Source organism: Cavia porcellus, unplaced genomic scaffold, assembly GCF_034190915.1.
Source record: "Cavia porcellus strain 051 isolate PalLab524CR breed Dunkin Hartley unplaced genomic scaffold, mCavPor4.1 scaffold_9, whole genome shotgun sequence".
NCBI lineage: Eukaryota > Metazoa > Chordata > Mammalia > Rodentia > Caviidae > Cavia > Cavia porcellus.
The window spans coordinates 4,606,672-4,632,475 of record NW_026947492.1 but is presented as its reverse complement, the minus strand read 5'-3'; the positions used below and the strand labels follow the sequence as shown (position 1 = coordinate 4,632,475).

At 43.3% G+C, this 25,804-nt stretch overlaps 1 protein-coding gene and 1 long non-coding RNA gene across 7 annotated transcripts in view; one reads left to right on the top strand and one right to left on the bottom strand.

Annotated features, from left to right (window-relative positions):
- Window positions 1–25,148, bottom strand: part of LOC106028274 (uncharacterized) — a 40,891-nt gene extending 15,743 nt beyond the window's left edge. For all 6 annotated transcript variants that reach the window (XR_010049624.1, XR_010049625.1, XR_010049622.1 and 3 more), the window contains exon 1: window positions 25,045–25,148. This is a non-coding gene — a long non-coding RNA (uncharacterized LOC106028274). The remainder of the gene's footprint in view (window positions 1–25,044) is intronic.
- On the top strand, window positions 9,461–12,698 carry LOC100733613 (placenta-expressed transcript 1 protein). The gene is made up of 2 exons (XM_003472824.5): window positions 9,461–9,666; window positions 11,865–12,698. The coding sequence occupies exons 1-2, from the start codon at window positions 9,534–9,536 to the stop codon at window positions 12,119–12,121; spliced, it is 390 nt and encodes a 129-aa protein (XP_003472872.2). The 5' UTR covers window positions 9,461–9,533; the 3' UTR covers window positions 12,122–12,698.
- Window positions 25,149–25,804: the final 656 nt, after the last annotated feature.

The window sequence follows — 25,804 nt, the reverse complement described above, 5'->3', positions numbered from 1 at the left end:
TTCAAAAAGGAAAGGGGTCAGGAGATGGAGGGAGAGAGAAGGGAAAGGAAGGTAAGAGGATTCTTTAAAAATTAATATATGTTATGCACGAGTACCAACACCTCACAAGTAATGTAGTCATTACGTAGGACAAATATGTACTAATCAAAATTAAAAACTGAAAAAAAAGAACACTGATGTCCAACGTTACACACTGATGTGCTGTGTTTAAGTATCTAAATTTCATAATAAGGTAAAATATTACCATTTGTATAATTACACAATAAAAATCACAGTTCATTATTAGCTTTTAAGGCAACCAAATGAATTAAAATATCTTTCTATGACTCAGTTTATGAAATGATCTGAAAAAAGGAGACTTGCGACCAGATTCAAGCGTGCTTTCCGGCGGTCTTATTAAAGTGACGACCTTGGCAGTGGACATGACAGCAGCACTCATAAACCACGTGGGCGCAGCACTCATAAACCACGTGGGCCTTCTCCAGGCCCACACACGGCCGGACACAGAGAGGTGCCCGCCAAACGTTTCAGAGATGGTGAGCCCCGTCTTTCTCCTGGGATTTTTCCTTTCTGCCTTTCTGTTCCCTATATCCTTAATGTTTACTTTCTAACCTTGTATTTCTGTCAGACACTTTAAACTTTCTTTAAATAATGTACTAGAAAACTTCATAGACTTTTCAAGAGTGGAACACGGAGGAGATGCTATTTCCCCGCCTTCCTCCCCTCCGATGGGTATCTCCAGCACACCCTTGCTAGACCACTAGGCTAACCCATCCCAGGCGTGCAGGCTCAATCTAAGAAATTGCTCTTCTAAGAAATTGCTTAGAAGAGCTAAACAGCAACCAAAAAGAGTGGCACATTGCCGGGAGCTGGGCTGGGCTTGCTTGGCTGTCTCTGGGCTCTGCAGTGAATTCCTCTCAGCCAGAGTTCTAGGCTGTCAGAGGGAAAGCCTGCCTCTTCCTCCGCTAAGATCCTCCCTCTGCCCTTTTCTGCTGAGGAACAGAAAACACCAAGCCCTGAGCTCCCTTCTGGTCTCATGTCACTGCTCCCCCACCAAGCCACTCTCTCCTAAGTGCAACACTTTGAATTCTGTCCGAAAACAAATGCAATCAGTTTTTGATTCTGGGGGGACTTTGGATTCTAGCATTGGAAGAAGGATCTTGAACACCGTTTCCTGAGACACAACCTTCCAACCCCTACTTAATGCCGGCCACCCTCGTTTTTGCCACAATGACACGGACATTTCTGGAAGTCAGGATGCACAGTAAATCTTTTAAATCCCTGGTTTCCAGACTTCAGAAAAGCCATTCTTATAAAATGTCATTCTTATAAAATGTCAAACACCTGTAATGTCAGAATAAAAAGCAGGCCTTTAAACTGAATAAATTTTGTCTTCTCTTTCAAGCTCTCATGTGTTACCCTTGTCCCTGTCATTCCATGAAGACAAGGGAACAATTTTTCAAGCTTGTCGTCTGTCTTGAGGTTAGCGGGAACTGCTCTAGTGCGTCCCCTAAGGCAGTGAGACCTTCAGCAGCTCGCCAGTCCCCACCCTGGTCCCTGGCTGATGATGCACACGGGGCAGTGTGAGGAGAGTGTCATGCACACCCACTGTGCCCTTGACACAACTCAAGATAAATGACGGCACAGGGATGATGGACAAAAAGTCCTGAGCAAAGATATAACAATTAATTATTGCAGAGTCAACAAACACACTGAGCGAGAGTCCCAGAGGAACTACAGAGTATACACAGGCTAATTAAAATAAAATGTACAGTGCCTCGATAGCTCTGAATGTAAGATGAGAAGAGGAGCAAACGCATTAACTAGAGAGCAGCACTGTGCCGAGGAAACGCGGCTGCACAGAATGAGGCCAAGGTCGAGTCCTGTCTGCAGCCACAGCAAGTGGTTCTGCTACCATGGGTTAAATCCACGCTCGCGTGTACAGTGAGCAGAGAATGCAAGCTTACACCCAGTGGGGACAGAAAAGCAGCTACGTTTATGGATAATGACAGGAAATCATGCTAAAGGTGGATCTGTACCCAGTAAAAACAGAAATATGGCATGAACAGAAAAGCGGTGCCAGGACGACACGGAAAGCAAAAAACACACGGCTAAAATCGGACTTGCAGATTTCTGGGCGGCGCCCTTCACCCTGAATGCCTCTCACTGGGTTTCCTGGTGAGACTGACAGGCGCGATAAACAGAGTGCCAAGTTATCCTGAGTTTGGGGCTTTCAACAAGTACTGTGCATGTTTGATCCAGAGTTCACACTGCTTAAATGACATGTATCACTGGAAGGAGGCGTGGCCCCGGGATGTTGTCCCAACTCAAGTGAGTGGAGGGCAGTGGTCTCCCAGTCCCAGGGTTCTGTCTGTGTCCAGTGTCCAATCACCTCGGGCAAATCATTTCATCTCTCTCTGTTCTATTTTCTCTGTTGTAAATGAGGGACTTACAAAAAATCTGCCTCCTAGGAAGGCTGGGGTAGCCGGGATGTTTATTCCTGTACTTCTTAGTGTCACAGGCAGCTGAGTTAGGTGGAAATATTATAGACAGTCAGACAGGGCTTGGCCCTCAAGGGAGCCAGCACAGAGGACCAGATGTCTTGTGACCTTGGAGGAGACACGCACACCTCCTGCTGTGGGCCAGACCTTAAAAGATAAAACAAATGCAACCACACCCCAAGTATAAACATCAGGGATTGATATTATAAAAAGGTATGGATGACCTTGAGGAAGCCAGGAGTCACCATCCCAACCCCCTACAGGAAGAATCTTAAGCATGCCACCTTGCTGTGTGACTTGCTTCCCCGTTCGTCCCTACTTTGGTCAATTTTACATGAAAAAGTAACCTTATTGGTTGACCACAGCTCTGTCCCACCTCATGCCCACCTTGTGTGTTCCCATTTTTCCCCACTTTGCACCTGTCTTACCTCACGGTTTTGCTCATATAAAATCTCTAGAAAAGCCAGGGTCCTTGGCAACCCACTCGGGACCCCTTCTATCTCTCTCTCTCAGACAGAAGCTTTATTTCTCTCAATAACTATTTCTGCTCTTAACCTCCATTGTTCCTAAAATTCATTCTTCAGTTTCAGAGAACATGAACTTGTACTGGACAGCTAGTAGGTTGGGAGTTTCATTCCCTGTCTCGTTAGGACTAGTTCAGCTTGAGAATGTCTGCTGTAATACACAGCAGACTGATTTTTCTCAGATAACACACAAGCCACCAGGGAATAAGGACAGTATCTTCTAAAAAAGCTGACCGCTAGTTGGCTGCCCCCAAAGCACAAGGGTCCTCACTGTGGGACGGTCGAGAACCTAAGATCCAGTATTCTGAGCTAACAACACATAAATACAATCTGGCTAATTCATAAACCAGCACTCATGAATTTAAGAGTCCACTGTGGGTGAACACGAGAGGGTGAAAGCTCTCTGACTCCTTTCAGTCTTTGGTGTCCTTTTCCCTAGAGGTAGCACTGAGACCTGCCATCGTGGTAAAAGTGGGCACTTGGGGGTTACATTAGATCCCTCTAATCTTGACATGATCATGCAGGGTTAGTCTTATTACCTCCATAATATGAGGAAGACCACTGAGGCCCAGGCAGGTTGAACAGAGTCCAAGGCCAACTCATGAGGATCAGGACTTACACTGGGCCTCTCAGGCTGTAAGAGTTCTTGGCCCCATTTGTGCTGTGTTGAGTCCATACACTTCTGACACCCCTAGGAGACAGAATCGCAACCCCAGGGCTCTTCAGACTGGTCAGTAGTTATTTCAGGTGAATTCAAGGAAGTCTTCTGTTAGGCTTTGACCATGGGAAACGAGCTGCTCTCTATTCTGTGATAGCTGTGCTTCCCAGAGAGATCCGTGAGGTACTGAAGTGTCACCAAACTTCCTACCAGCAGAAAGAGGCTCGCTGGCCTGGCCGTCACATCTCCATCTTGAGGCCTGGCTCTCTCTAAAAGCACCTTCATTCATAATTTTGACATGTGTCGTCTTTCGCACTGACTCCCTGGAGGTCTGATCCCTCTCCATCTGTTAACTCTATCTTAGCTGTCTGTAATAACGGAACCTAGCATTTCCAGATTTAAGTTAGCCTGGCATTCAGTTCTGGCCTGGTTTATCCCGATCCACTGCTGAATCTTAGCTATCCTAGGTGCGGTCCATGAGCTAGTAGCATTTGGTACCCATCAGGAGCCTGAGAGATGAGGAGTCGAGGACCTCACACCAGCTCTGTTAGTCAGAAACTGCAGGCTAACAAGATGCTTTCTACCACCCTAGAATCACATATGAAGCTTTTTAAATTGAAACAGGGCCTTGCTGTGTAATTTAGGCTGATCTTGAACTCACTGCATAGCCAAAATTGGCCTCAAATTCATGGTGATCCTCCTGTGTCAGCCTCCTAAATTACAAGAGCACGCTATCCTCCCCGCTGAGGCTTTTTTAAAGTGTGGATTTCCAAGAACTAGAGTCCTAAATTGTAAAAAATGAGTCAGAGTAGTTGAAGGATGCTCCTAAAGTGTATCTTTTAAAATATTTTTTAAAAAGTTGTTTTCGTTTGGTTCCCCATCTTCAAGAAACATCAAGTCCTTTCTGGCTAGAGTCAACAAATAGGGCCAGGGACTTAGTTCTGTGGCGCAGCGCCTACCCCGGCAAGCATGACACCCCAAGTTTCATTCGCATCGTGCCAGTAGACACACTTCCTCCCTAAAGGCAACATCTGCACCCCGGCGCTCCCTCAGGCCGAGGGTGCCAGTGCCGCTCCAGTCCAAGTTTCCCAGCTCAGACATTTCCCATCCCAACCCTCGCACCCCAGTCCAAGAAGTTTGGACCACAGTCCCCATCCTGTATTTTATTTTTTCCTGGCCCTCTACCTTTATGTGGCACAAATTAAGAAGGAATTTGGCAAGGGAAGGAAAGGAGAGAAGAAGAAAAAACCTAAGCTGTATTAAAAATCAGCTGCATCTCAGGCCCCCTCCACGCCCCAGACAGTCTGTGGAAGGCTGGTGTTACTGTTCCAGTTTTCGCCAGGGGAGACTCTGGCTGGTGCAGCTCCGCGCTCTGCTCTAGACTTGACCCCCTTCCCTTTTCCTCTGCAAAAAAAGTGAAGACCGAAGCTCAGATTGATTAAACACTCGCCAAAACCAGGATTCTGAATAGATCTAACACTAACGTCCTCCACATTCCTTCTGTCACCCCAACTTGCCTATCCCGCGTGTTACATAATAAAAATTTTTGAGATCATTTGCATCTCACAGAATTCACTCAGTGGCATTGGGTGAAGTCACAAGGTTGTAATGGACTCACCACCATCTATTCCCACCCCAGAAGGAACCCTGGACAGATTGGCAGTCGCCCCCCTCTGACCCTCGCTGTAGTCTGAAACCCACCTTACGCATCCATGGATTTTCCTGTGCTGGATATTACACATTAATGCAATCAGACAATGTGTAGTCTTTCGTGTCTGACTTTTTTCACTTAGCATAATCTTTCAATAGCATTGCAGCATGTATTGGTATCTCATTCAGTTTTATAACAACCCGTTGGTATCACATTTTATTAACTTTTTGAAGAAATGCTAAACTTCTTGAGTTCGTGGATATTTGGGGTGTTTGCACTTCAGGACTATTATGAATAATGCTTTGGCATTCATGTAGAAGCATCTGTATGGACATGTTAATTTTTTATGTATATACCTAGGAGTAGAGTTCTTGGACCAAATAGTAGTAACTGTTTATTTTTATTTTTATTTTTTTAGTACTGGGGATGGAACCCAGAGACTTCACACTGAACTGTACCATCAGCCTTTTTTTTTTTTTTTTAATGTTTTTAATTTAAGACACGGTCTGGCTAAGTCACTAAGTTACCCCGGCTAGGCTCAAACTTGTGATCCTCCTGTATCAGCCTCCCAGAGGGCGAGGATTACGACCAGGCGCTATGACGTCAGGCTTGTATTGAAATGCTTTTTGAAATGCTGAGCTGTTTTCCAACATTCTGCATTTCCTCCAGCAATGATGAGTGCTCCACTGTCTCAGGGACCCTGCCCAACACTTGTCACTGTGTGTCATTAGATGATAGTCATAACAGCGTCTGTGTGGTTTCTCGATGTATTTTCTAATGACTAATGATGTATTTTCTAATGACTAAGGATGTAAGCCAGCTTAACGTTCAGTGGCAGTTTCTCTTACAACCTGCTATTAAATACTTTGAGTGACACAGAAGCTGTTTCCATCTTTCCCTTTCCTTTTTTGCTTTTTACTCCCTTTCTCCTTCCCCTGTTCCCTTCCCTCTCCAACATGTTCCGCCCATTATCTGTCCTCCGGTTTGCTCCTTGTTTAGCCTTAGAGTCTCCCACACAAGAGAGTCGGTGTGCTATTTAAACTTACGAGTCTTATTTATTTCACTCAAATGTACGGTCCCCAAGTGTTTCCATTTACCAACAAATGACTCAGTTCTACCCTTTATTGTAAAGCAGTACTCCATTGTGTATAAATACCACGTTTTCTTTATCTGTCCATCTGTTGATGGGCACATGGGCGTTTCCAAGGTTTATCTGTTAAAATTGCGCTGCTGTAACTACGAATATGCATATAGCACTGGCGTGATGCTTTCAACTGTTTCAGGAAGATCTCTAGAAGGGGAGCAGCTGAGTGAGATGGAATCTCTCATTTTAGTTTTTTAAAGAATCTCCATTCTGATTTCCCTAGTGGTTATACCAGTTTGCACTCCCACCAACAGTAGGGAAAGTTTCCTTTTTTCCCCACAGATAAGCCAGCATTTGCTATTGGTTGGGTTGTTTTTTTTTGTTTGTTTGGTTTTTTTTGTTTTGTTTTGTTTTGTTTTTGTCTTTTTCCTTTTTATCGGTACCAGGGATCGAACTCACGACTGCCTGCTTACAAGGCAGGCGCTTATGCCACTGAGCTAAATCCCCAGCCCCTATTGGTTGGGTTCTTGATAATGGTCATTTGTTCTGGAATGAGACAGAATCTCAGCATTGTTTTAATTTGCATTGTTCAAATGACTATAATACATACTTTTATTTACCAAATATGTGTTTCTGTTTTGTATATCATATAGATGTATAGGTTACGGCATAATATATGGTTTACATATATGGGACTGTCATAGATGTGGGGGGTTTTGTTGGTTTTTATTTGTTTTTTGGCTTTATATTTTAGCAAGTGCTAAACCAAAGTTTTGGTGTTTATTTGTTTGTTTTCTTTTTGTAGTGCTGAAGTTTGAACCCAGGGCCTCATGCACACTAGGTACCTAATTTATTTCTAACTTACTCTGCTTCCTAGAACAATTTTATATTTTTAGTTGAAAATTAAACATTTAAAATCATAATCTAGCAACTGCAGACACCTCCTCTCCCTGGGTTTGTCATTGTTACCGCTGCCCTGATTCCTGTCTGTTGCAAAACCTTCCCGAGTTAATTCTGTAAAGTCTGTATTCTTTATCACGTGTAGTCTCTGATTAGCTAATTTAGTGATCAACTAAAGAATAGATAGAAATTTCCTTAAATGTTTAAACCAGGAAATCTGTCTCCGCCAGTGCTTCTCTGTGTATAGTTCAGGTTGTGGCTTTGTTAGGTCGGCAGTTTACAGCTCTGACTTATCCCACACTTCCTGCTTGTACAGAGCCTCAAAATCAGCCAAAGGTGAGAAATTAGTGCTCTCTGGTCTTTCCTCTGCTCGTGCATATGGCCTTCTGGAGTCCCAGGAATTTGTATGAGGTTTTTAATCTTCTACAAACATTTTATATCCCAGTTTTTTTCTTTTGATTTTTTTTTTTTTCCTTTTGGTAGTTTTGACATAGGATCTCACTATGTAGTTCAGACTGGCACTGAACTCACTAGATAGCCTACATTGGCCTCAAATCCACAGCAATCCTCCTGCCCCAGCCTCCTGAAAGCTGGGATTACAGGATTGGGCCACCATGCCTGGCTTTTCTTTTGATATTTAACTCAGCCCTTTGTTAATACCAGCTGGATTTGCTGCCTTCAGAGATCTGCAATGTTTAAACATCCCCCCATGGTGGGGTGGAGGGCTGGACTGGGTGGGGGGTGCCAGATGCCTCAGCAATAAGGCTATTTGCACACAGAAAATTCTGAGTCAGTTCAAATAAAGCCAAGTTCTGAGAATGAAGCTTTAAAGGCAACTTCCAGACAGGTCACACTGTGACAGGTGTGTGAGGGTGAGGATTTATTTATATTTTAGCAAGTGCTAAACCAATGTTGTGTGCTTACAGTGGCTGATAGCCCGCTGGTCTTTGCAGCTAGCCTAGATGAAGCTGGTTCCTAGGCCAGGTGGAGAGGGGGAGGCACAGAGCAGGTTGAGCTGCCACCATATTTTCAACGTCATTCAATCATTTTTCTGAAGTAAATATTTCCAGGTTGTTGTAAGACTTTGGTTAATTTCCAGAGTTCCAGGGAGGTTTATTCTGACCATGTTGGCCAGGGTCCTTACTGTTTTCATGGGAGAGTGGAGTTTTCACCCCATCGCTCTGCGAGTCTTCTCTTGAAGAAGGGCGTTACTAGCAAGTGTGTAGGACTGATAACCATATTACTAAGTTCTTGTTGGATCATTGAGCAGAACTGTTTGCAGTGTCATTTTTTGAATATCACTTTGTATGCTTTAATTTTGTAACTTGAGCAACTATTCCTAAGATGATGGTATGTGTAACTTATCAACTAGTGATTTCTTACTGTTTATTTTTCTGAAATTCTGTATTGTTTCTACCTTTTTATCTTTTTTTTCTTTAAATAAAAAAAGAAGGGTGTTATTTTGATTCAGTTCTACAGTTTTGTTTGCTTTCTTTCTACTCACGAAGCAAAGTGCTTATTTCTTTTTTTTCTCCTATAGTAAGTAAATTACAAAAGTCAAAAGGAAGATACGAAAAAAGACTATTTTCTACATGTTTCCCTGGCTACCGTGCTAGGCGCAAAGTGGACCTAAACTGTTTCTTTCCCAAAAAAGTCAGTATAAATCCAGCTGCAGTCTTTCTAGGTCTATGCTAGTCATGAAGTGATGGGGCTGGAGATATGTTTGATCAAGAGTAGGGAAGAGCATATGTGACAGCCCAAGAAAAGGGGGAGTCTGTGCCTGAGTTTCCTAGGAGAAAAGAACAGAGCTTCCAAACACAGCAGGTATGTGATAATTCCTCAACCCTAATTTCACTTGGGCTGGCATTTACCATGTCTCAACATGGTAAATGGTAAATCTGCTTTCTTCAGATAGCAAAGGTTGGGGTTGATGATATGCAAAATACAACCATCATCTGTACATTCCCCAAACTGAAACTGGTAGAGGATCATTGGTGACAGGTAACTAGTGACTGATGACTCATTCCTGGTGGATGTCTTGGGCCAGTTCCGGGAGGCTCTGTGTTTTCAGGAGGGGCGGGAAGAAGATTTGCATGTGTGACCTCACACAGAAGTTCCCTCTCAGAGCATAAAAGGAGAAGGAGACTCTCAAGGAGAGTCCATCGTGATCAGCAGTCCCGGTGTTAGACTCCACACTTGGCAAACCTCGAAGGCTATGGCAGGCCTCCGCTCTGTGTTTCTGTCACTGGGGCTATTACTGTACCTCGGACTACACTTTTCTCTTGCCAACTCTACAACCAGCACCACAGAAACTAGTACCACGCCAGAAGCCAGCAACATCTCCACAGGTGAGTAAAAGCCATTCTTTCTGTTGTGTTTTGATCTCTAGGGGATAGGAACCAGAATTTCAGGAAATATCCCTCTTTCCCACTCTCAGTTCCACAGAACAATGTCTTTGAACCAGACGGGAGGTAGGAGAAGAGAAAGGGGAATGTGTGTGAGGCTGGATCCAGGGGACTATTTTTGCATAGCTCTGTCCAGCACTGAGCCACAGAAGGCATAAAGTTGCAAAACCCAGATTAAACAAAGCCCCAGCCAGGGCCGCTTGGAGTGCATTCCCTGACTTCAGCAAGGGGAGATAATACCTGCACCACAGGGCACACAGTCTTTCACATCCACTGACAGAGCTGTGCCACATAGCTGTCACCAGACGGCGCAACTCCAGGAAGTACTGCTTGATTTTTTTCTGTATGAGTAAAAAAACTCATGACCTAGACAGCAGAGAAAACATTACCGTCCCACCTTCGATGCGAGGAGCCTGAAGCCATCTAGTTCAGTGGCTTACTTGGGATCTCACCGCTATGAAGTGGCAGAACCAGTTTTTTCATTCCCAACCCAAAGCTTTTCTTAGGCATGTCTGGGAAGCATTTATAAATGCCCCTTCTGGGGTCAGTGAGACCTACCAGCCAAGGAGCATCACAGCAACATTTGCTTTGTACGTATGAGTGCATTCAGTCTTCATACTGACCTTCCAGGTAGACTTCATGATCATTCCCATTTTGTAGATCTCCAAGCAGAGGCACAGATGCTAAGCAAAGCATGCAGGTCACAAACCCCCTGCATTGTGGAGCTGAGATAGAAACCAGCATTCCAGTTTCAGTGACCTTTCCCCTTCATGGCACCGCTCTTGATTATACATAATAAGAAGAGCCTATTATTTCCACTCTATCCTGGGTATTGTTCTAGTGGCAAATACCATTATCTTCTCTTTTTACAAGAAAGAGCTGAGGCAATGGAGAGGTTAAAAATTTACTCAAGGTCATTAGACTGCAATAACAGCCAAGATCCGTCCACTTTCAGACCCTGTCTTCTTAAAAGACTAAACAAATTTTGCAGAGACCACCAGGGTGACAGTCATACTCAGGCTCTACAGATCCCTAGACCTTGCAAGTGAATGGTGCCACAATTCCTGGCTTATCTTTTCTTTGAGTCTTTTCTTGGGTTTGTCACTAAGTGCTTCTGTTGTGACAGAGCTAATGATGTCCCACTCCCTCAGGCAGTGAACCTTGTGCTACCAGAGCAGGAAGGATAATCTTGTAATTCAAGATGGGTTATGCCCATGTCTAGGGATGATACCTAGATGGATGATGATATCTAGATGGATATATGAATGATAGATAGATATAGGAGATAGATAGATATCTCTCTATATATAAATGACCTGAGGAATCACAAGCATTACTGCACGAGACATTACAGGTCTCTGATGAGACATAGCATGTCAGGAGATGAAGAATTTTGTTACTAGAATGGGAGAAAGAGAAGTCTGTTTTATGAAGATCCGGTGACAATGTGGGAGCCTTCCCAAAGGAAGGAGACAAGAAAAGGAAGACGTGGGTAAAAGAGCGGTCGCCAGCAGTTACAGAGGTGCCAGGGAAGCCAGGGAAAGGATGAGGAAAGGGTTTCGGGCTCTGTGAACGCCTGCCTCAGGTCCCCAGGACCATAGACCTGACCTCTGCTTCTCTGCAAGGTAACCGCAGACACCCAACCTCGGGCCAGGTCCCTGCACGGGAAAGTGACCAGTGCCCCACAAACTAGAGTAAGAGGTCAGGATTTGGACACACCGTCCAAACTAACTTTACAGCAGAAATGGCAGTCCTCAGGACTGGCTGATGCTGAGTTCTGATAAGCCCTTGAGGTTAGCCAGAACATTAAAATTATGCTCTTCTGAATCAGATTACACTAATTAATCTAAAATATTAAGGACCTGAAGACACCCCGAGCCAAAGATAAATCCAGTTGTATAAATTCAGTAGGTGTCCCCCTCACCTTACAAGACCGCGCAGACTTCAAGGGTGTCTCCGTGGACCTCACCCTCTGTAGCCTCGCCTGTTCCCCTTCTACATGCCCCTGACCTTTTACTGCAGAAATGTGGAGTGACTTGTACTCTTGAACTTTGGCTCCAGAAATCTATCCAGTTAGCTTCTTTTCTAGTGCCCACCCACTGGGCTAGAGAGATTCTGACACCACTGTTTGTTTGTTCCAGATACAACTACACCCTCAATCACAACAGCCACAACCACAGCCCAAACCAACACATCCCTAAACGAGACCACAACAGAAAATGAGACCCTGACAGGCCAGACCGAGTCCACAACCCAGACCAAGCCGACAGCCCCCACCACGGCCACAGCCCAAAATGAGACCACAACCAAAAGTCTGGCTGTGCGAGCTTTCAGCAGCCCGATGGCAGGCGCCATTCACATCCTGCTCGTTTTTCTAACCAGCAAGCTCCTCTTCTAAGCAAAACAAGGAGAGCAATTGCTCGACTTCCTGGACAGCCTCCCACGCTGAGGCCAGGGCTTAACTCCGGGTGGATGAAGGCTTCACATTCTCAGGTGGTGCCACTCCATTTGCGCTGTCTCAGGCCAAGGCCTGGGGCACTCCTCGTGGGCGTGGCTCACAGCAATGTTCAGCTGGATCTTCCCGAAGACAAAGGATGCTTTTTGTAAATGCACAGACCTGGCCCAGTGATAGCCTGGCATCCCGCCTCTGAGTGTACCATCTGACGGTCAATGGGAACTTCTGATCACAGCCAAGGGGTTCCTCCCTACTTTTGGAAGAAGACTCTTTCCTTACAATCAAGATGATCTGATCGCAGATTTCTGACCAAAACCCACTCAGATGACACAGAATCCCTGTGACTGTGTGACTCAAGAAGAAGGGAGAAATAGCTTTGAGGGAACGGCAGCTTCCTGTCTTATCCCTGAGAGCAGATCCCAACGAGCAAGGGATAGGACGGTGCTGTTTCTGAGCAGCCAATGACAGGAAGAATTACGAGCTTTGTTCTAAGTCCAAATAAATGATGCTTGAAATAAGATTGATTGTATTAAATTTAAAGTTGTCTTTAATGAGTGATTAACTTAGAATTGAGAGAATGTTATAAAATTACACACACATATATATGCATATATATATATATATATATATATATATATATGTAACTTTTTTGGTTTTGTTTTTTTGAGACAGGGTTTTGCTATGTCGTTCAGGCTGGGCTTGAACTCACTACACAGCCCAGTCTGACCTCAAGCTTGTAATGACCCTCCTGCTTCAGCCCCCCATGTGCTGGAATTATAAGCATGCGCCACCAGGCCTGGCTCAAATCATATGGTATTTATGTATTTAAAAACTAATGAAATTATGTATATGTGTATTTTTTTTCAAGGCCAAACAGGTAAATTTATCTATTTTCATTTGCCTCAACTGCCTTAAAGTGGTCACTTTCCTCCCAATAGTGATTTTCACTAAGAAATAGACAACCTACTTACACTTATAATACAGTGCACAACTTTTAAAAAGCATGGCGTGTCTAGGATTAAGCTTGTAATAAGTGATAAAGTTCTCTTTCAACAATTTGACTAAATTCCAGGGTGCCAATATATTTTTCTCTACTCCCTAAAACTGTGCGCCTTTTTAGTGTCCTGATGCCAGCCTTCCACTGCCCCTTAGAATGCCATCGTGATTTTCCACACGACTCCCTGTTGTCTGTAACTGAGTCTCCTACCAGCTCTTAGCCAGTTTATTCACACACGCTTGGCTTAACTGAGTTACTGTCTTAGAATCAGGTCATCTGGGATTCTTTATTAACCTCCAAAAAAAACCACTAGAGAGAAAAAAATATACAACTAGTCTTCCCCCGCAAGATCAAACACCCGAGCGTGGGACGGGTTCACAGGGCAGCCCTGCAATGTGCCATTTCAAAAGGGACCAAGCAGTTTGAGAGTGATACAAACTGAAATTTTAGCTGGGCATGATGCACACACCTGTAATCCCTGCCCTTGCACAGCTGAGTCAGGAGGATCACTGCGAGTTTGAGGCCAGCCTGGCTACCCAGTGAATTCAAGGCCAGTCTGAACAGCATAGTGAGACCCTGCCACCAGAAACAAAACAAAAAGTGACAGCATTTGGACTCAGCACCTTCAAACAGTTGAGGCAGCTGAGATGAAGGTGTTAGGATGTTAGGGTGCAACAAACCTCCAGTCTCAACCGCCTGCGGACTGGTGGCCTGGGGAAAACCCCAGCTCCCGGCTTCTTTCACCATCCTGTTCACGAGGTTCGCTCCACAGCGCCCCTGAGGGAGGAGCAGCAACTGTTCCCTCAAAAGGCCCAGGAATTCCATGGCATGAGGAAAAGCCCTTAAATGCCCATCTGATCAATGTTATCTTACATTTCATTACCTCTAATATTAAGTGCCATGAGCAGTATTCTAGTTTTTAATACCTCAAAAGTCCCAGCTCTTCTGGTTTGCTATGTTTTGGTTTGGGAGTAGGAGAGATTGAAACCAGGGGCATCTTACCAGTAAGCCATCTCCCCAACACTTTTATTTTGAGGTAAGGTCTTACGAAATTGCCCAGGTTGCCCTTGAAGTTGCGATTCTCCTGCCTCAGCCTCCTGAGTAGCTGAAGTTCCTGCTTTTGTTAACATTTTCACCGCCACCCTTAGGAAAAGTAAAAAGGGGATTTTACCATGGTCTAATCATTCAAACATTTGTCTGATTTTGATAATAGCTATCCTCTACAGCTTCAGATTTATCCAGCAATAAATATTTATTAATCAACTACTACAAGACAGGTATTGTTCTGGGCTCTTGAACAAAGCCAAGATTCTTTTCCTAATGGATCCCCATCTCCAGATTCTCTCACATTGTTATCAATCTTCAATCATTGTCTGCAGGTCAGTACTGTTAGGTGACTTCACACTGCTGTGTGAAATCCTTACAGACTGGCCCTATCCTAAAAGTTACTCGATTGTTCTCACATTTAAAGATCAGAAAACTGAAATTCAGAGAAGTTGCTTATCTAGCCTCAAACACAGAGCTAGCGAGAGGCAGGGCAGGAAGACAGACCTGCTCTGAAGACGGCTTTCTCGTTTAACCACCACGTTCTGGTTTGGCCTTGAGCTTACCTAGCTGAGTGAGGAGAAACAAGAGCCCCGCTTCATACGTGAGTGTTTGCTGGTCACACTAATCACAGGAGTGATCACTGCTCAGCAGCCGCAGCCGTATCAGGGTCTCTGAGCTTATTCTCCGGGGAGTTTGTTAAATGCCTTCAGTCTGAACAGTGAGGTGTTTCAGTCACGTTGGGGAGATGCCAGCCAGTACTTCCTTAGTCTCTTCCTCCCTGCCTCTCCTCGCCTTCCGGGGCACACAGATGCCTGCGTTGGTACAGCTGATGGTCCTCCACAGGTCTCTGAGACTGTTCTTTATTTTTTCTTCCTGCCCCTTAGGCTGGAGAATTTCAGCTGGCCTGTCTTCAAGTTCACTGATTCTTTGGTCTTTCCAACACGCTATTGAATCGGCTAACAAGTTTTTAATTTTAGCTATTATGCTAAAAAATTACTTGCTTTCTGGTTATAACTTCTATCTCTCCATTACTACGTTCTGTTATTCAGGCATCACTCTCCTGGTTTCTTTAGTACTTCAGTCAAGATTTCTTCCTGTTCTTTGCATATACATCTTGAAGACAGTTGACCTAATACCTTGTCTAGTAAACCCTATTACTGGACTTGGGGGACAGTTTCTATCTTTAAGTGGATCATACTCTTCTGTTATTTTGTGTCATATTTTTTGTTGAAAATGGATGTTTGGGCTGGGGATTTAGCTCAGTGGCATAAGCACCTGCCTGGCAAGTGCAATGTCATGGGTTCATCCCTAGTACCAAAAAGAAAAATGGATGTTTATGATGCGGTAACCAGAGATTGGATTCTCAGACCCTCACAGCGAGGTTTCCTACTGATGCTGAGAGTTGCAGCCATTTGCTTTCTAAGCTCTGTTTGCAGAGACTGCATTCCTCGTGTGTGGTCACTTGTCTCCTTCTGTTACATCAGTATTCAGACAATAATCTTATAGACTTTTTTAAATGCCAGCGATTAGCAGCTTGTTTTTTTCATTAAGCATTTCCTGTTAGCTCTAAATTTTTGTTGTATTCTAGAGTTCTGAGAAAGTTGATTCTGACAGTTTTTGTCAGCTTCAGAGTTGCATTAAGGGCTCAGTACTTGGAAGAGTTCCACAAATGTCTTCAACAGCACTGAGTAACTACCATTGTTTCCCACCAGCCCTTTGCTAAACACTGTATATTCATAATCTCCTTCAATCCCATACTAAGCCTACAAACTATCTTCATTTCACACGTGAGGACACTCAGCTAAGAAAGAGAAACAATTTCCTGGGGTCACTCAGTGAGTCAGGCTGGGCTTTGAAAACTGATCTATACCACCTCGGAGCCCAGTCCTGATCCAGGACGCCCTGGAGGCTTCTGAGTTACTCCCGAGTCACCTGGGATTCTCCCGGAACAACTGGCTCCCCAGGTCTCAGGACCAGGGGCAGGTGTGGGCTCTCCTGCTGACACAACAAACCGCCTGCTGGCTCCAGCTGACTCCCCAGCCCCCACCGCCCAGGTAAACTGCACTGAGTCAGACCCAACCTGCTGGAAAGAGTTTCTATTTATCTTTCAGGGCTCAACTTAGCCTCATCTCAGGTTCAGCATGGAAGGTATGACAAATATTAACCTGGCTACAAGCTGGCACCCAGCAAAGATATTCTATGAAGATAGGAAATTCTGAAGAGTCAAAAAAAAAAAAAAAATCTGAGCAGAATTCATAGAAGCAGTACAAATAAGAACACTGGATTAGCAGACAGAAAATTGTTATAACCTAAGCCCCCCTAACTATCCTAAGGTCTGTTCTAAGGTATAAGCCCACCTGCTGCTTCCCCTCCCCTTCTCCCTTCAAATTTAACTAGGTTAAGTTTTAACTTCCTAAAGGCCATAAAACAAAGGCCTGAGGTAATAGCTCCTGACAACCCGGGTCTTCCCTACCCAAAAAGACCCGGTAGCCCGTCACAAGTTGTGTTAATTGCATTAGATTGTATTAGATTGTACATTCTTCACAAAAATAGCTTCGTTTGTATCACAGTAATACCTGTAACTTGGCCTTACTGTAAATGTGTGTTTTCCTTTCCCTCTGGGCAAAGGATTGATATGTTAATCAATGCTCTCCTCTGTAAAAAATTGTAAAATCTTACCTAATTGATATGTTAACCATTGTTGCCCACTACAAATAGAACAGTTGTGGTGCTAAAGTAAGGTAACTAAGGTTGTTAATTGCTGTTAGGCCTCTCTATTCTTTGCTAAGGAAAACAAGATTTCTTCTTATCTAAACTTGCTAAGTATGCAGGGAGACTTGCAATTGCCTTTTCTGCTTTGTAGTGCGTCACACCCCCACCCCCCTCCTTACATTGTGTGACCAGCAGCCGTTTGTGGAGTTACAAGATAAAAAGTCCTGACTTTTAGCTGTGAGGTGCGCAGTCTCCAAATTGGCTCCCGGAGACTCGTCACCAGGCCTGGATTTTACCTAATAAAGCCTTTGCTTCTCAAATTTTAATTTCTTGCTTTCTTGGATTTTATACCGGGGTCCGAGTTATCACAAAAATGTGTTAAAATCTACCCCTACCAAGTGGAAAGACTGAAATGTGTGTGTATGCATAAGTGGGAAATAATTTAACATATGCTAAAATATCTCCATATTCATCTGCCTGTGTTACACATATGATCTCTTGAGTCTGACGAACTCAAGGCCTTGGAAAGATTTCTGGGTCATATTCCACTTCACTTTGCTCATTTGTTAGATCAGGGTTGGCCCAGCTGTTCCTGCTGTTTGTTAGGTTTGGGGTCTTTGTCATATCCAGATCTAGTTCTAAGAGTTTGTTAAACAGGCGATACTTTACACCACATCTGACCAATAAATTAGGGTGGTGAGGAGCACTTTTGAGGATTCAAAAGCAAAACAGGGGCTCAGAATTGTGAGTACCATATTGCACCAGCGACATTTTCCTTGGACCCAGGAGACAAGAAAAAGCTGTACAGGTTGCAGATATTTACGACATTTGACAGATCTTTAAGTCAATCCAGTAAATAGTAAGCATGGTAGGAACTAGAATCAGAACAGAGAGCTACAGTATCATGAACAGTTTCATTTCCTAGCCCTCAGGCTGGCAGACTTCAGGTCCTCATTGTTTGGAAAGTGTTACACACACCCTGCAGAGGCACACACACCAGGAGGTGGCAGCCCACGGGCTGCACCTCTGGGAAGAAAAGATAAACAAATGGACTGTCTATCACTCCCCTGGTTCCTCAGCTTCTCACGTTTCCTTCTTTACACTTTCATGCTTTATAAAGTCACTTTATAAGTTCTTACCCAAAAGAAGTGATCATTCGTTATGAGAAAGAGGCTTTCCCAAGCCTACACCTCAAAGATCTTCATCCACCAGAGTCTCAGTTCTGGTCAGTGGTACAATTATTATTACACCAACCGTTCACAGCAGGAAAAAATTTAGAATGGACAGAAAATTGAGATTATATATTAAGAACTATCAATTGTCACATTACTTTCTAAAGTAAATACTGAATACTTTTTTAAAAAGTAGTATAGGGCCAGGGATTTCGCTCAGTGGCATAAGCACATGCCAGGCAGCTACGAGGTCATGAGTTTGATCCCTGGCACCAAAAAAAAAAAAAAAAGTGAAGTATATTATTTCATAAAATAGGTAATATGGCAAATGGTTTACATATATAAGTTCTGAAGCCAGACTGCCATGGTTCCACTTCATTTGATTTTTACTAGCTGTAGGAACTTAGGCAAGTTATTAAACTTCTGCATGCCTTGGTTTCCTTGTAAGAGAAAAATAGCATCTACTTCACAGGTTGCTATGGGGATTAAATGAGTTTATATTTGTATAAGGCTTGCATGTTATGTAAAGTTGCATTAGTTATATGAAGTTGAACCATACGTAGTGTATAAAATTTAATGTAACACCTATCTCACCTAGAACAGTACCAAGCACAAAGTAGGCACTACCTAAATGCCATTTAATATCTTAAAATGACATCACAGATTGTGGACCTGTTCCAGTCTATCTTTACTGTAAAGTAACAGAGTCCACTTTCTGTAGAGAATTCCTGTCCAAATCACTCCCTGACCTTAGAAAACAAACAAGCAAAAACTCAGGCAGGTTCCAGAAGGGAACTGCTGCACACTACCAATGTTCAAATAAAATTCTGATTAGGGCCCTGGGAGGAGGGGCCAGTGCTCTAATTAACACAGAAGTGTCTCTCCCTGGGAACTTACCTCCCTCTGGCCCTGTATCTAACAAATCTCTCACTTCTTGCTCTGGTCTTGGTGAATCCCTTCACCACCTGTAGTACTTACTAGTCCACTGTATGCTGCCTCGCAAAGCACAAATGATACACCGGGGGACACGAAAACCAAGTAGTGTGACGGCCTAAACATATGCAAGCAAAACAGTGCCCAGAACCAGGACTGAAATTACAAGGTTGCAATGTGAACCGAAAGAGCGAACGCTCCGCTTTTCCCAGTATTTCTCCCTCCTGCGCCACGGTCACCTCCTCTACTCAAACTTCTTCTATGTTTCAGGGTCTTTTTCTAAAGCAGAGAGTGACCTGCAGTACATGACCTGTACCTGCAGCCCAGGGAGGGGAGCCTAAGTTATTCTGTCTAGTAAAGAGCAGATGGAGAAGGGGGGCTGGAAGGACAAAGAGCTGAAGAGAATTTGGGTTGAGAACTGTGGGTGTTGACAGAAAAAGAGTTTTATAGTTACCAGGCTGGGAAGAGAGGTTATGGTATTTCCCAAGGATGACTCTGCATGACGGGCTGGCTTTCCCTTAATGTCCTTTAAAGGATACCAGGGGAAATTATAATTATTTTGCTTCTAACTGTTGAGCTGTACTTCTCTGAATGTGGCTCAGTAGTGAAGCGGGGACATGAACTTCTCCAGCCTGGTTTTATATAAGTTACATCTGTATCAGTAGGCAGAACAACACTAAATGTATATATGACTGATGTAAGTGGGAAATAATTTAACATATGCAAAAGTATTTCTATATTCATCTTTGTTTACATATAGGAACTATGTGTAAAAATAACTTAAGGTGCGATACTTGAGTCCAATAAATTCAAAAGACTTTTCATTAAAATAACACTGCGTATGGCTGGGGATTTAGCTCAGTGGCATAAGCGCCTGCCTTGCATGCAGCAGTCATGAGTTCGATCCCTGGTACCGATAAAAAGACCAAAAAAAATAATAATAATAACACTGCATATGTGCAATGTACATGAAAAGAACTTTTAAAAATTTTTGTAACGTATTTTAATTGTTGAGCCTAATGTGTGTTTTTTAAACCAAAGAAACATACAGTCAAATCCTAGCTCTTCCACTTAAACAAGTTTCTTAATCTCCTTCAACCCCAGCTTCCTCATCAGTAAACTGGAGGTGATTCCCACCCTAAACAGAGTGATTAAACAAAACTTATCTAAAAGATACAATATTAATTCACAAGTCAACAAACGCCAAATCCTGAAGTTTACACAAACATCAATATAATCTCGGATGAGGATAGGATATGCTAGCCCTGCAGTCTGGTTCCCGTTGCTTTTTCTCTTTTTTTAACACTGCTTCCTGCAAGAATAGAGACTTTACTTTGTCCCTAGAACCCTGGGAATTACTGAGAGTTGAGGTCACTATAGAGAAAACACGATTGCCTGGGACAGAGGAGTTCAGTTCCACATTCCAGGAGGGACCATTCCCCTCGGGGGAAAGAAAATGATTAAAAAAAAAAAAATTATTTGCCAAATCACCTAAGGCCCTCTCTGCCTGGGGCAAACCCCTACTCCAAAAGCGAGAGAGAGAGAGAGAGAGAGAGAGAGAGAGAGAGAGAGAGAGAGAGAGAGAGAATCCATAGGCAGCCTTTATCCTACCAAAATGGAGCTACTGAATCAGGGTCGCTAACTAATGATGACTTGCCCAAGGAGAGCCCTTTACTGTATCAGCTGTATCAGCTTTATCTAAATTGGTAGTGGGGGGACTGTATGACTTGTGTTTGGATGTCCCCCAAAGCTTCATTTAGTCATAGGTGGGGCTTTTCCAAGGCGGCTGATCTTTCAGGCAGTAGAGCAGTGAATGTAAACACCCTGAGGAATGAAATTGATGCACCTCAAGACTTGAGGAGAGGCCAGAGTGACCAGAATTTAGTGAAGGGCTTGAAGCTGCAAAGTAAGAAGCAGGTAGAGCTACAGAGCCTGGCACAGCAGTGTGAGAAGTTTGGATTATATTCTAGAACCATGAGAACTTTCAGGGGCAATGTCAGTGGGGGCTAAGAGCTGTCTTGCTGTTTTATAAAGATCCACAGGAGCCAGGAACTGCACCACGTGTTCTGCACGTTCTGTTGAGTCTCACAACACTCCTTAAGAGTTGATTATTAATAATTTGGCATAATTTAGGACACCAGCTGTCTTAGTTACTTTATGATCATTGCTGAGACAAAATACTTGAAGCCCAAAGTTGGGAAAGGAAAGGTTTATTTCTTACAGTTTTTGGAGTTTCAGTCTACACTTAGTTGGCTCCAAGACAGGCGAGCATGGCTGGGCCACAGTTCATGGCGGCTGCAAACAGCAAGCAGGAACCAGCAAAGAGCAAGACACACCTTCTTCCTGCCATTACATCACATCCTGGCTCCATCCCTATGTGGGTGGAGCACTGACACCATCAATCCAAGCACGAGACAATGAACAAATAACAAATGCACAATTCAAACTCATGAGGCCTGAGGGACACAGACATAAACCATGACACCAGCCTTCAGAAAGTGAAAATCATTCCAAGTCATGTAAAATGATGATCTACAATACAGTAAGTATGGTCAGCAGTCATCAGGGCAGATATAGGTGATTAGTTACTTACCTGCAATTATAATACAATAAAAACTCTAAAAATTAGAGGGGAAAAAAAAAGAAAAAGGGGGATAATCAGAAATCCAGGCATGAAATGGTGATGGTTAATGGCCACACCAGCAAACAAGTCCATTCTAGGAACCAGCGCCATGTGTGGTCCGACGCCAGACTGGGAATGGCCAGACGCCATCCCCTTCTGGCACGTAGGCTGGCAAACAAGAAGTGCCAGCTCCCAACCCCTACCCCCGCCTTAAGTAACCGATTGTCCAAAAAAACACAAGCTCTGATGACAGCTATGGAGGCAAAATGCAATTGGACGCCTGTGGTGCTCTGGTGTTTCACTAACATTGCAGGTCTGGGGCCAGTGGTCTCATCGTAGGTTCAGGGGTTAGTGGTACACAGTGTGACATCTAGGGAGGATCTTCTGAGGGTTGTAGCCATGGTTGATTCCCCATGTTCTTGTTTTGGAAATCCTATATCATTTTCATTGTTTTTGGGATTCTCTTTTGTTTTGTTTGATTATGTGAAATCCGATGGCAGGAGCAGCTCTTTCAAGGATAGCAAGAAATATTATGGTAGCAACTTTGGATTTACTACTGGCTTGTTTTGAAGTCCTTTATTGCATTCATTGTTTTGTTTTTATTGTTTGTTTTCTATTCTATGTTTGACTTTTACTATGTCCAAAGTTATTTGCAGCTATTTTGAAGACACCAAAAGGCATTTTGGTAACTATTGTTGATTTTGTAGTGTTTTGAAGTCCTTTATCTCTTACACTGATTTGCTTTGATTGGCTTTATTCTGTTTTATCCACTTTAAAACAAAAAATTTAAAAAAAAAGAAATGGTGATGGCTTAGACTAGAGCAGCAGACTTAGAAATGGATAGACATCACTGTGTAATTTAGAAGTAGAATCACCAAGCCCTCCATTTCTTCTAGCTTTTCCTAATCACAGTGCTTCTATTTATACCCCAGAGAAATAAAGATGGCTTGAAAACATGACTCATACTTACTTTCATACTGTGTTGGGAATGTTCACTGACAAACTGCAGAATGAGGACAAACTTGGGCTTAAGTACTCAGGACTTGTTTCTTAAACATCTTTATGAATGTAAATCTGGCAGGTCATTTCTTATGCCAAAAATCATGGGACTGGTACAATGTCGTTTCTTTTTAAATCATTAATTCTTCCATCTCAATAGTTGCTGTGCACAGGTGGGAGTTTGTTGTTTGACTTTCAAAGGAAGCAAACAATTGATGAACCAATTAAAAACAGAACTGCTCTCTGAAAATCCTCCAGCCAGAGGACCGCTTGCCTCTACCTTTTCTGTGCACATCAGTTTCCGTGCAGCTCTGTGGAGACTTTAAGAGTGTTTATCTAGGACATTTTCCAGAAGTGGCAGAATTTTGCTATAAAGTTAAATTGTGTGAAACCAACACAATTTGTGTGCAAGGGAGGCTCGAACTATCTCAGACTTTACAAAAGCAAAATGAATCCAATCTGTTTCCCATTTCAAGATAATATCAATTCTAGGGGGAATTTTAAAAGTTTGGGGTTTAAAGAGCCAATGGGATCACTCCTCACGTGTCTAGTATCAGTGGTCACAGGTACAGAAACGATCACAGCACTCCTGGCCATGTTCACGTCCCATCAGTGGCTATCCTATCAATCATCACAGTACACCACAGCTGAACTCGAGTCAATGTGCTCATGAGATACAGGAGTTTTTTTTTTATCTTTCTTTAGAGTTGGTTTTCATTTCAAGAACAGTGCTTCCAAGATTTTTGTATTTCTCTACCCATGAACCCCACATTTCCCATTGTAAAAACTACTGCTGCTCTCTCAGTCCTCCAAAACCTAACATGCATTGGCACCAAGAGGGGCACAAAATCCTGAAACCGGCCCAGCCGTGTCTCCTGCTTCCTCCACATCATTCTGTACAACCAGCAACGTCCCAAGGGGCTGGCTGCCAGCACCCGGGACTTAGATCCGCCCTGCACTCTCCCTCGCCCTCTAAGCTGCCGACCCTGACTGAGTCATGCTGGAGGCTGCTTTATGAAGAAGACTCCATGGGAAAACAGAGGGAAGAACGGGGCCTCAGCCACCCTGAGGAACTGGATCCTGTCAGTACCACGCGAGTGGCTGGGAAGAGACCCTTCCTGGCCACCCTTGAGATGACTGTGATTCGGAGCCCGAGGCTGCAGTTAAGCCACCCCTCACTTGCTGGCCCACAGAAACTGTGACAATAAGTATGTGCTGTTTTGATCCATGTTTTAAGCTGTGTTTGGGGTTCCTTTGTTACGCAGCAGTAGATAATTCACTTGTCCGGCAGGGTGGTTATGAGGGTAAAAAGAGGCAACATAAAAGATACCTACAAAACCAACAAAAAGATACCTAGTAAAATACGAACCACAGAAACAGTGGTGCCAGCCGCATTCTTCTCCCCCAGGTCTGTTTCTGCTGTCACCAGCATGGTCAGGAACTCACGGCCAGTTCCTGCAATGGCTTTGCTGACCACTTCCCTTGCCTTCCTCTGTTCGGCTGTTTAACTTTTTAAAAACAAAACTTGGACAGCTTCCTGTTCCATAAAGACCGCCAATCTGTCTCCATCCTGAATTTCCAAGTGTAATTCCCAGGATGCTTTCGCACCTCACCACTACCCTGAAATTCGCTATTGGCTGTCTGCATTCTGGCAGCCTTGCTAATGAATTTTTACCCTTTTAGCAGCCGTTCCCTTTCCTCCTAAATTACAGACCACCACTCTCCTTGCCCCGACATCCAGGACCTCCTTCACCAAGCTCCGAACCTCGCTCACCCGTAGTGGCCTTTTTCTTCCCCTAAGTTAGTAATATTCATTTATTTGCTATTCAAAATCCTCTAGATATAAAAGAGGCAGAATAACTCCAGAAAGTAATGAGTTGAAGGGTTTACTTTACAGGTAAAGAAACAAGGTCAGAGATGAGTGTGACTCAACTAAATCGTAACAGCTCTGGGACTAAAATTCAAGCCTCACAACTCAGGTTATTCAAGTCTAAAAATATCTGCCCAGGAGGCAAGAGGAGGGGAGGGGAATGAAAAAAAGAATTGACCTGTGTTACGTACATGCACCAACTGCCCAAGAGGAATGTGAGCTTTATGTACTACACACATGTGCTAATGAAAACTAACAACTGAAAAAATCAAAATAATAATATTTGCCATGTGCCTAGAAGGCACTATAAAATTTCAAGTTTTTAGCAGTATGTCATTCATTTACTTAACTAACAAAATAATAATACTAAGTAATATTTACCGGATACTCAGGATAAAGAGGTTGCCCAGAGGAATTAACAATACCCAGGGAGAAAAATGGGTAGAACAACAACACGGTGTGTTTGATATGAACCTGGAGAGGAAAAAGGAAAGAAGAAAAGAAGGAAATTACCTGTACACTGTCTTTGGTCCTTCCGAACATTCACTACTGACTCATTCACTCGAATAGATCAGATGCAGATGAGTAGGTACGTAGATAAAATTCTTACTTCCTTAAGGACAAAAACGTAAAGAAATGTTACCCTAAAGCAAGTCCTGAGGAGGGGCGCTGGAACGTCACTAGTACCACTGAAAATGTTTTTCTATATATCAGATCTGGAAAATTTGGTATTTGTAATCTGGAAATACATTCGTATAGTATTTCAGTTTACAATTTATTTGCTGAGGGATCCGCAAGTAGCTTACCCTATTTTAATTTTCTTATCTTTAAAGTTGGAACAATACCTTGCCTGGAATTTGTGCAAATTAAAACTTTAATAAGTAAGGTTTTCAGGTAATCAATACAAAACAGCATAAAAGGCAAGTTTGGTAAATAAAATACATTCAACTTAATTAAGGAGGCATTGCACTGTCAAAATCACAAATAAAATTCCTCTAACTCTCAAAAACTATTCTACTCCTTTGCAAACTTTTTTAGAACTGTAATCTCTGGATAAGTCCTTGTTTTCGGCAGCAATATTCCAGGACTCCATGCACAGTAGTTACAATGAGGAGAGAAGCATAAACCCCTGTATTTAAGAGGTTTAGAAGACAAATGGGAATACAGAAGAATAGCTCTTTTTTTTTTTTTTTTTTTTTTTTTTTTTTTGTCTTTTTCCTTCTTATCGGTACCAGGGATCGAACTCACAACTGCCTGCTTCCAAGGCAGGCGC